This window comes from Orcinus orca, chromosome 3 (genome assembly GCF_937001465.1).
Source record: "Orcinus orca chromosome 3, mOrcOrc1.1, whole genome shotgun sequence".
NCBI classification, from domain to species: domain Eukaryota; kingdom Metazoa; phylum Chordata; class Mammalia; order Artiodactyla; family Delphinidae; genus Orcinus; species Orcinus orca.
In genome coordinates, this window is record NC_064561.1 from 27,785,618 (window position 1) to 27,797,278 (window position 11,661).

General features: G+C 57.9%; 1 protein-coding gene across 1 annotated transcript in view; it reads right to left on the reverse strand.

Moving 5' to 3' along the window:
• The window catches only part of FGF18 (fibroblast growth factor 18), a 34,940-nt gene extending 24,760 nt beyond the window's left edge, over nucleotides 1-10,180 (reverse strand). The window contains exons 1-2 of the mRNA XM_004271998.4: nucleotides 9,409-10,180; nucleotides 9,197-9,233 (exon numbers count right to left, since the gene is read on the reverse strand). Coding sequence (XP_004272046.1) covers nucleotides 9,197-9,233; nucleotides 9,409-9,440 — 69 coding nt within the window. The 5' untranslated portion in view covers nucleotides 9,441-10,180. The remainder of the gene's footprint in view (nucleotides 1-9,196; nucleotides 9,234-9,408) is intronic.
• Between the last annotated feature and the right edge of the window lie 1,481 nt (nucleotides 10,181-11,661).

The following is an 11,661-nucleotide window of genomic DNA, read 5'->3' on the forward strand; positions in this document are numbered from 1 at the left end:
CTCCCTCTGACCGAAGGTTTCAACCTCACCCATCCACTCCTGGCTCTGAAGTCATGTCTGAAGCGGCTTCCTATTTCTTCCTGGGCTCGCCTCACACCAACATCTGCCACATCACACATCACCTAATACACACGTTACATCAGCACACCCACACCACACACGTTCAACAATAGCACTCACTGACCTCGGGTGTGACCTGGCTCCACCCCAAAATCACCAACTTACTTGATTTCTTTAACCCTCAGTTTTCTCATCAGCAGAATGAGATTGTTTACAATTATTTACCTCAGAAAAACATAAGTAAGAAGAGCCACCTTTTTTTTCTTTTTTTCTAAACAGTCACTACTTATGGAGGATGTTCTCCATACTAAGAAGTACTTTAACTAACTTATCTTACGTCATCCCCAGAGCAGCCCTATGAGTTGGTACGGTTATCATCCCCATTTTACAGATGAGGAAACTGAGGCTCAGAGAGGTTTTACATTGCTTGTCCAAAGGCACAAAATTGGTGCAAAAAAGAATCAAGATTTGAATCCAGCCCAGCCTAGAACCTCCGCTCCCCGTCTCTTCACCCTCTCCTGCTCTATTCTCCTTTCTCTCTGTCACCCACCTCCTTTCCCCCATTCAGGAAAGCAATTGGTTCCGGCCACAAGCCATATGTGGGGCAGGGACTGAGGTGGAGGATTAAACATGAAAGGACTGAGGCCGTGAGCTCACCCCCTACCCGAGAGAGAAGGAAGGGGTCAGACCGCCCCTCCCGCCCAGGTACCCATCCTCGAGGCCTCAGAGAATCCGCGCCCCTGTCTCCAGGCAGCCTGCCCAGAAAAGGAGGGTCTCCCTGGTCCCAGGAGAGGCAGCCCACAGACTTGCGGCCACATTCCACCCCTGCCTGCCTCCCCCTCCAGAAGCAGCACTGGGGCCAGCCATGCCAAGGGCTTTCGGAGCTTCTCCAAATTCTGGATTCAAACCTGAGACCTGCACCCCATTCCAGGAGTGGCCCCTTGTAGAGTCAGCACCCGCTCCACCCTGAGATGCAGCTCCCAAACTCTTCCTCAAGAGCAAGCCTGGACTCAGGCCCAGGAGTTGATGCCAGTCATAGCGCTCCGGGGGTTATTATCGTCGTCGAGCACGAAACTAACACCGGCTCCCGCTTAGTGGGCGTTCGCTCAGTGCCAGGGTCCAAGCTAAGCACTTTCCAGGCACTGTCTCCTCGCTCCTCGCAGGACCTGGGCAGGTCAGAACGATTACCATCCCCATGATAAAGGGAGACACAGAGAGGCTAAGGGATTTGCCTCAGTTGTACAGAAATGGATGCAGCCAAAACTGAACCCACCTCTGGCTCTGGAGTCCTTCAGTTTCCCCTCGCTGACACCCCTGGACAGAAGGCGGAGGAGGGAGGCTGGGCCCGCCCCTGAACTGGAGCTTGGTTCACTCAGACTGATGCCTCCAGCCACCTCTTAGCCCCAGGTTTCTCCCCTCTCTCCTGTCACACTCCCCACATCCATCCCAGCCAGGACACAGGGATGTTCCAAAGGGCCCTTCCCTACCCCCAACCTGTCCATTAAGCTCCTGGGGCTGTCAATGTATTGATTGGCAGGGCTGAGCCGTCAGCACGGGAGGGGGGTGCCGCCACCCAAGGCACTGACCGGGAGCTCCTCTTCCCCATACATCAGCCTGCTCTGTACAGATTGTCAATATGGGTGCCGCGGCCCGTCAACCCTGCAGCCAGCCTGAGGCGGCGGTGGGGGGGGCGGGGGACTCCTAAAGACCCATGCTCCCTTCTTTCCTCCTTTTCTCCTTCCTTCCAATCTCTCTCCCTTGAAGCCCCTGGGTGGGGAGAGGGGTCATGCATGTCAAAGAGGTAACAAACAAGCCCTTTATTCTGGCATTCGATGCCCACCACGGCCTTTTATATCACCCCCATTCCTGAACTTGACGCGACAGCCATTCCAAACAGCTTGGAGTCCCCTGAGCAAGGTATTCCCTGCTCCATGTAGAAATGGTCCATGTGCCTGCAAAGGCTTTTTCACACACACACGCACGCACGCACGCATGCACGCACGCACAGAGAGGGAGACACTCAAAGAGTCTTCTTCACCCAGCTCGTTCCTATTTCAAGATTCAAATGGCGCACCTTCCCAGGCGAGATCCTCCTGCCCTGAGTCTGGTTTCAGGGCCCTTCGTCAGAACACCCTCTGCACCCTTGGGCCCCTGCCCCCTGCACAGATCCCTCAGATTTCTCTCAAATCCCCGCGGGCTGGGACAGGTCCTGAGCACCCCGTGCCCCACACCTGGTACAGGGTTGGGGGGCTCCATACAGATGCCTGGCCCTCAGAGAAGCTGTTCTCCCCACCCTTCCACTTGCTGACATTCATGCTGCATGCCAGGTCCGTGCCAGGTGCCACAGGGCCCACGGGATGGGCCAGGCCTCCTTTGACTTCCAGGAACCAGGAGCTGGCGGACAAGCAGGCCTCTAGGCACCCCAGAGTCAAATGTATAACTGCAGCTCACATTGACTCAGCACTTACAATGAGCCATGTGCCGGGCCAAGTGCTTCCCCCAAGTGACCACCGTTCACCCGCTATAGCAACCCCAGGAGGGAGGGTCCACCCTGATGCCTATATTAAAGATGAACCACAGAGAAGCTGAGAATTCACTCAATCATGCAGCTACCAAGGGGCCGAGGTGGGGTATGACCCAGGTGGGTTGTGTCCAGAGCCTGGGCCCCTATACATCCCTGTGAGCCCCAGCAGAGAACGCACTGGGTCACAGAGCAATGACAAAGTGCTAAGAGGCTCCAAGGCAGAGGTGGGATGGGGAGCTGCCAAAGCACCTGCCATCTCTTCACAGGGATCACGGAGGAAAAAAGCTGAAGCCTTAGATGTCTTCTTCATCCCGCTCAAAACCCAGTCCGGGGCCAGCCATGTTTGCTGATTGGTAATGAGGAGCAGCGCCATAATTGAATGCCAACTGCATACCAGGTCCGAGACATGGTTTCAATTAATCCTCCCCACAGGCCCTAGGAATGGTATTAGTATTCCTATTTCTCAACTGACGAGGAGGTAGAGACTCAGAGAGGTTAAGGATCTTTCCCACGGGCACACAGCCTGTAGTGGTGCAATGAGGATAAAATTCAGACCTAAATCCAAGACCTATGGTCAGACTAGAGGGGGCCTGATGTCACCGATGCAAGCAGCACAGCCTTCCTAGCTTTCTTCAGCACGCTGCAGCATGTTAACACACACACAGGGCATACAATTGATCGAGCAATTACTATTGCTCAATTATTTACTGAGGGTCAGCCACAGTGCTAGCTACCCTGTGTGCATTATCCTATTCAGTCCTCACCATAACCCTTGAGAAGTAGGTACCTTTCGTTACCCCATTATACGGATGGGGAAAACCAAGGTACAGAGGGTGGAAGGTTAAGAAATTTGCTGAACAGTTGCTCAGCAGCACAGATAGGATTCAAACCAAGGTCTTTCCTATGCCAATGCCCACACATTCAAGCAACACAGAAGCCGCCTAGCTCACTTCACTGATCCCCAGGTGGAGAAACTGAGGCACACAATGAGCCAGCGACAGAGCCAGGACTCCATCCCAGGCATCCTGAGAGTCCTTCCGCCCTGTGGCCTATGGGGGGGCTTGTCTTTGGCCCCATCCTGGGCACAGCAGCATTTTAAATGGGCCTGAGGCCTTATGCCGTTTAGATGTCGGAACAAACAAAACCCAGTCACCTTCCAGGCCCTACCAGCAAGACTGACTAAAGCCCAAGGGGCCCGCTTACGCACTGATGTTCCAGAACAAATCCCTACTGTCAGACCCAAGGTGCCAACAGCAGGCCTCAGCCCTTCCGGAGGCCCAGTGGCTCTCCTCCAGCCTGGGCCACACTGACAGGGCCCTTGGCGTTGCCCTTCCCTAAGTGCTAAGACATGGGTCCTTGTGAGTAGGGGGGAGACCCAACCCAGCACAAAATATGGGGCACACAGATGTTCATCAGACGATTCCGGCCCTCAGAAGGGAAACAACACCTTGCCTCTCCCCAGTCACCAGGAGGTGGCAGTGCCATGGGCGAGGGGAGCTTAATCCACTGACAGAGGGGTGGAAACAAGGGAGTCCTCCCAGAACAAGAGACGCAGGGACTAGGTCTTGAAAGGCAGACAAGATTTCAGAGCCCTGGGTTCTGCACTCTCCCCTGCTCCACACCCTTAGTAAGTAGGAGCTCTTTTGTTGGTTGTTTTCTTCCCATTTTATGCGTGCAGAAGCTGAGACCCAGGGAGGTTAAGTAACCTGTCCAGGGTCACACAGCAAAGACAAGGCAGAGCGACTCTTTGAACCAGCCTGGCAGATTCCAGAGCCTTTAAAGTGCTGTTTAATAAGCCTGGGTCCTAGAGTGGGCAAGCTAGAGTTGAATCCCACTCTGCCTCTCTCTCTTGCTGTGCAACCAAAGGCAGATTATTTTATGTCTCTGAGCCTCACTTTCTTCATCTGTAGAATTCCCTAATTCCAGGCTGGTTGTGAGGCACAGCCTAGATGCTGTGAGAAAGCGTCAGCCACGGAACGAGCCCGCGATACCTGGCGCCATCTACCAGTATAGTTGTTACCCTGATGGGCCTACACCCTGATTTCCCACACCAACAACTTCCCTGCTCCAGGACGAGGTCAGAACCAAAAGATCCTACTGAGGACAGAAACTCTTCTTCCTGTCCCCAGCCATCTCCCTTTGGGGGTCCAATGTGCCCTCCCAGCCACCCAGGGCTACGAGGAGGCAACGCTGTGGCCCTGACACGCTGCCCAGAGCCTGCTGGACACTGGCTGCACCAACCACAAGAAATATTCCAAATCCACCTCCTTGCCTCAGAGCAGGTGACACTCCTGGGCTGCAGGAAGGCTGGCAGGGTGCCCCCATCTCCCTCCATGCTGGGAAAGAAGCTGGAAGGAGACTGCTGAATCCCCCAGGCCCTGCTACCCCCAAAAACCAAACCCACCTCTGGCTCTGAAACCCTCTTAGACCAGAACATTCCAGGAAGATCAGGGCTTGCAGACACCAAGTCAGATGCCCTCAACCACAGAGACGCCCACCTGGTCTCTGATCATCCCCTGATAAGGGATCCTATCAGGGGGATCCAACCGGATCTCTCACTAAGGGCCCCTAGCATGCCTCTTGAGACTCCATTTCCCTATCAGTATTCCTTCCGAACAACTGCAGTGTTTCTGAAAAAGTCTGCCTGGTGTGCTGGAAGGGATACAAGGTCTCGATTTCACAGTCTTGGGTCTTAGCCATGGCCTTGAAAAATCCTTTCCCCACCCTGTGCCTCAGTTTCTCCATCTGTGAGGTAGGAATATGATAATATTCCTCCTACTCCAGTCTCCCTTGCAGAATGGTAGAAAGGATGAAAGGAACTTCCTGATGCAAGAGCCACTTGGAAATTCATACAAGTAGCACCTTCTCACCAAACGCAGGTCACTTCTCCCCAGCCTTGGTTTCCCCCCTCCCGCCCCATTCCCTCCCCTGCCCCCACCCCCATCAGGCTGGAGGATGCTCTCTACCTCTCAACACTTCACAGCGTGGGACAGGAGGGGTGGGGTTGAAGGAACTCCTGTTTGTCTGGCACTCTCCCTCTCTAGACTGGGAGCTCCTTGAGGCCAGGAACGGATTAGTCATGTTCCAGGGGCAGCAAGAAGCAGGCTCCCAGCAAGTATTTGATGAACAGATACCTGACTGGATGGACGAATGGACAGATGACATTGCTCCTTCAAGAAATTAAAAGTACAATCCAATAGGACAGCGTCCCATCCTCTTCGAGTCCCAGAGGACTCTGTCTCTGGCTTCCCCATCCTAGCAAGCTTGAAGAGAGGTTCTACACCCCACTGAAGAGGCCATGGATGGGGGTGGTTAGCCTTAGAGAAGGCATGGAAGGAAACTTCCCAACTTGAGCAAGTGCGGTGAGAGAGGAAGCAGCGCTGTGGGAGGGAGGGACCGAGGGGCCAGTGGAAGGCCCCCCTGCCCTGGCCCGCCTCACGCCCGGCCTGTCTGGGGAAGGCCAGGACCTAGCCGAGCCTGGCGGCAGGAACAATGTCAGGCAGGTGCCGGCCGAGCTGCGTGAAAGGCCCAGCCCGGTGTCATTGTCAGAGCTCAGCCAAGTGCAGAAAAGCAATTTACTGGTCACGCCGCTTGCTCCCCTTGGAAATTTTTAAAATTCTTCCGATTTGAGCTATCCACGGTGTCCCAAGTCGTGTGGAGAAGGGATTTTATTAAATTCCCAGCTTCCCGCTCCCAGGGTTGCTGGCAGGGGAGGGCGGGGCTCACCACATTGTCGGGGGGGGGGGGGGGGCGGTGCGGGCAGTGTCTGGCATTGACTGTGTTCACAGAGATGTGGCTGGGGGCAAGGGGCCCATTTGGGGTTTGGTGGCTGATGATGGATGGAAAGAGAGGAGGAGCCCAGAAACTCTGTTGCTAGGACTGGACCAGTTCCCCAAAACACGGAGGCGGGGGAAGGAAGGGCATAGGTGTATAGAGTTCCCAGCAGAGCAACGTGCTCCTGGGGGATGAGAATTCGCAAAACCTCTTCCACGCCTATCATATACCATTCATCCTCGGGGCCACCCATGTCACAAATGAAGCTAAGTCTCGCAGAGGTCTACATGTAGGGAAAGATGGAGCTGGGGTTCAGGTGCAGTCCACAGGATGGCAAAGCCCTGAGCCCTTCCCACGGTGCAGGGAGCATCCCCTGGGCCCTGCTCACCAAGGGTGCTCTCATTACCACCGTCCAAATGCACCCTGTCCAGGAAGCAGCTGCTCTCCCGGTGCTGGCCCATCACCTCAGTGGGGAACAGACTCCAGACTCCCGCAACTAGCACAAGGGTCCCACCTCTCATCTTTACCTCTAACTAACACTCCACCTTGTCCCTCGAGCATTAAGGAGGATGTGAGCCTGCCAACTTTGTCTATAACTCCCTAGGGTAGTGTTGCTTTATCTTTCAGCAATCATGGGTGCTTTCAAAAATCTGTGGGGAGCTGAGAACCGTCTCCCATACACTGCATATATGGGCACCGTTTTGCACAGTGTTTCAGGGACCACCCCTCCCCCATAATCCCATCCTTAGATATCCTAAGGGTACATGGATCATGGGTTAAAAACATCAGTCAGTCCTAAGGCAGTTTGCAACGGGAAAGGCTGCAAAGGAAGGGGGAGGTGGGGCGGGGGGGAGAGGAGGCTCCCTCACCTGCTTGAAGGCGTAACCCCAATGGACCTAACCCAGACGGCCCACCCAGCTTTCCCCTCCCCGCCCCTCCCTGCCACAGGCTGGCTCTAGCTCTGGCCAGGACTTGGAGGTGGGATGCAGAGTCCAGGTTCCCTCCCTCACATTCCCCCCCACGCAGAACACAAAGACCACACAGCAGCCCCTCCTGGGCCCCACTTCAAGGACCAAGAGGCAGCAGGCAATAAGAGGCCTGGGCCACAAAGTCTGAAACCGTCTCTCTACTTTATGCCCATTTCATCGTCCCCGGCCCCAGGCTCAGCGCTCAGGAAAAGAGCTGTCCCCCAGGTCAGACAGGCAGTCCCCCGGGGTGACCCTGGGGCCTGCCCTCTGCTTGGGGACTCAGCTGCAAACCAAGCAGGCTACGCCTGGCACTGGCCTCTCTCTCTGACACCAGCCATTCCCCACCCTGCCCCCTGCAACCACACAGGGTCACATCTGCTTTGGCAAACGGCCAGCCTTAAGTTACTGACTCCAGTTGTATTGATTCAAGGAGTCACCAGGGACCCCAGCCTGGCCAACAGAAGGAAAGAACCCATCAGTCTGTCCATCCATCCTTCCAGCCCCCAGTCCCAACTAGTTGCCCTCACCTCAATGTCCATCCCGATGGTAACAGCTCTCTCTTAGGAGTGGGACGGGAGATAAGCAGTCCCACCACCACCGCAGCCGCCCTCCGCAAGAGACCCGTGAGTCTCAACAGCGCTCAGCACACACACCTGGGAGAACCCCCACTTTGCCTGCTCGGTGCTCTCCCTGGGCACCTCGGGAATCCAGAAAGCTAAGGCCCAAGCATCCTCTGGAACCCTGTGAGGACACCTGCCTTCAACCCAGAGGGGGAAGGGGCTCTTTTGGCCCATAATCTCTTTGGGCCCCAGCCCAGCTCCTCCTAGGGCGCCTCCGTCAGAGCACTAGGTGGCGGAGGGCTAGGGCAGCTGGTACTTCCTATTCCCTTTCCCTTTGCGCCCCCCCTCCAAGCTGAGGCAGCCTGGTCTGGTTCTAATCGGGGCTGAAGTCAGCTCCCTCAGTCCCTCTTCTCTTTCCCTCCCCCCGCCCCCCAACCCTTTTCCTTCATTTCCACGGCTTTGGAAGCCCCAGTGTTCCAACTGTCTGCGTGCCAAGACCTTCCCGAGTCTGAAAGCTGCTGAAGTAACAGATCAGATTTTAGCAAGTGCTTTCCAGGCTGAGCGCCAAGCCCTCTTCTGATTCAGGAGAGCGAGCGAGCGGGGAGCTAGGCGGGGAACCAGCTGAGGGCTGCACTACCTTGGGCAAGGGTGTGCGTTGCGGAGCGCGGCCCGTTCCGGAGCCGCCTCGCAGGCAGTGGTCCCTCGGCCCAGGCGCCCCGCTCTGCTCGCTCTCGCCCCAGTCTCCCCTCCTAGCACAACATCTCTCTCTCTCCCTCTCTGTCTTTCTCTCAATGCTGCAAACGCCTTTGAAACCACAGAGTAATTTACAACTGAAGCTTTCTCCCTGGACTCCAAATCCACTCGGTTGAAAGGAGCCTTTTTGTTTGGAAGAGCGAACGGAGATGTTAAGGGACTGTTGGCAGAGAAAATCCCTACGTCCTGACTCCTCAACGGCTACGGGCCGGGCGGGGAAGCGGGGTGGGGGGGAAGGGGGGGGCTTGGAGCCGGGCACATTGTAGCGGCTGAGGCCGCCGGCTCCGAGCATCTTCTCCCAGCCGAAGCCGACAGGGGCCGTGGCAGCCCGCGCCAGCCTGAGTCCCGCAACAGAGCCCCTTGCCCTTGGCCGGTCCCCCGCCCGCGCTGGGCGCATTTGGAGCCACCCTTCCGCGCCCTGGGAACAGGTGCACTGGGCTCGGCGCCCAGGAGGGGTGGGGCACAGGGAGGGGGCGCGGCCCGGGGGAGGGGGGGTAGACACGTACCGGGAGACAGGGGCTGGTGGGGGGGGAGGTCAGAGTCAGAAGCCCACGTACCTGTACCTGGAAGCACAGCAGCAGGAAGTGTAAACACCTGCGGGAGAGAGAGATGGAGAGGCAGTCAGTGGGACTGGAGGGAGGGGAACCCGCGTATAGACAGACAGATACGCAGTCGGAAAGTCAGAAGAACGGCCGGGCGGGTAGACAGAGCCACAGGCACACGGACAGACGTCCAGGCAGGGTGGGCAGCCCCGCACGCGGGCGCTTACAGGCAAGTGCAGGCGGAGGGCGCTGAATACATCGCTGGGCGGGGGGGGAGGCGGCGGCTCCTAGCCCAGCCTGCACATGTCCCCTTCGCGCGGCCGGGACCGGGCGCCTCCGCCGCCGCCGCCGCCGCCGCCGCCGCTGCTGCTGCTCCCTCCTCGCCGGCTGCTGCTGCTGCAGACTCTGCTGCTCCGGGGCGCTCCGCGGCGCGCCCTGCGGCATCAGCGCCCCGCGCGGCTCCTCCCGAGCGCTGCGCCCTCCGGGCTGGAGCGGGGGCTGCGGGGCGGCCGCCGCTGTGCAGGAGGCACCGGCCGGTGCGAGAAAGCTTGCTCACTGCCGGCCGGCCGGCCGGCCGTCCGGGCGTCTGCGGGAGGCTGGCTGCCCTGCTTACTCCGGGGGCAGCATGCGTGGCGGGGCTGGAAGCTGGGGCGCGCTCTCCAGGCGAGGCGCGGGGCTGCGCGGGGCCAGGGGTCAGCGCTCCGGGGCCGGGGCGCGCGGCTGCAGCACGAACGCGTCACGGCCGCTCCGTCTGAGCGCCCGCCGGCTCATGTCTCCTCCTCCGCGTCTCTCCGGCCGTGCGCATCGCCACCTCCCACCACTGGCGGCGGCCGGGGCGTTTTCTACGCGCGGGCGGCGAGGGGGCGGGGGGCCGGGGGCGGGCCCGGGCCCGAGCCGGCACAATGAGGATGCGGGGCCCGGGGGCTCCCCCCTCGGGGCGCGGCCGGACGGGCGCTCAGCTAGCCTGGGTGCGCCGCGCCCACATCAAAGGCGGCCCTGCCTGCTTGCCTGCCTGCCGCAGCCTCTCCACTGCCTCCTCCTCCTTCTCCTGGCGGCTCCGGGCTGGAGGGAGGCGCTCAGACTCTCGGCGACGGGACCGGCAGCTCCGAAGGGGCAGAGCCAGCTAGGCTGGAGCTGGTGAGCGCTCGAAGCCGTCGGAATTCTGCGCCTGGGCGCAATGACCCCGCGCCACGGCGCAAACGCTGCCAGAACTGGACAGGCTGCGGTCCCCAAGAACGCAGTTAGGTGCGGAACGTCCTTGCTCGCCCACATTCGCTACTCGCACTCACACCCACCAGCGCTTGAGTGGGGAGCAGGGAAGGGGCGGGTCAGGCCCAGCCCTCGGGGCGGCTCCACTTAAGGGGGTCGCTTTTACCCGCTCTGTGAGTTCACGCAGGATCGTGGCATGTCCCAGGCGCCCTCTCGGACGGCTGGCCACCCTATGTGAGCCCCCTTTCAATCTCCGTCCCTGCCGTTGAGGGGAGGGGATCTCGAGGGCGTCTCTTAAGCCCCCCACCCACCCCCACCGCCCCCCTTCCAGGGCTCCCGGGTCGGTTCCCGAGATCCCAGCTGGGCTCTCCGGTAGGTGAGCCAGCTTTGGAAACGCACGGCTGCCACCTAGCGTCCCCAAGGCTTCACTGCAGCCCAGCCCGGTCAGGCTATACAGGCCCGGGAGGAGCCAGCAGGACTATGGTCAGCGACCACTCTAGGCCCTTTGCCGGCCTCCAGGCTGAGATTTGCCACTCTTTGCACACTAAGCAGTTTGACTCTTTTAACCAGGTCCCTTCTAAGGGCATCTCTTCTAACCCCCTCCGCCCCTTCAGAGGAATCACTCCTGTCCTTGCCACCAACCTCAAAATGTAGGTGTTCTTGTCACACGTTAACTGTCTCACACTGTCTAGACCTCCAGACAGCTAGGCTCTGCTTTAGCCTGATGCTAAGGGTTTGTCATAGAGGGAAAGAAACTGAACAAGCTCAAAAAGCAAAACTCAGGAATCCGGACTATTTGGTTAAAAACTTCCTGTGTCACTGGCTATGGCTGATATCCCCATTTCACGTATAGTGAAACTGAGGTAGACACTGTCAAACAGTGCTACTTCCTAGTCATGGAATATGAACTATCAGCAATTGTTCCGATTATCAGGCTTCCCTGCAAGCTATTTTATTTAAGTTCCCTTTCAAAGCTGAGGCCATCTTAAACAGCCTCTGTTTCAGCACTGGACACAAGTGCAGAAAACCTTTACAAAGCTAGGTGCTGAGCAATGGAGAAAGTTCTTGTGTGAAGAGCTAGGCTGAATTTACTTAGCCATTCTCATTGCCAGAACCAGCAAATCCCAAGACAGTATGCAATGCCCAACCACAAAACATATGCTTCCCTTGGGTCCTGTGACATCACCATGCTTGATCTTGCTTTATAAAGACCTCTGACAGCCCAGTCAAGAGGTGGGTTTGGCCTACTACCTGCTAAAGTGGGGTGTTTG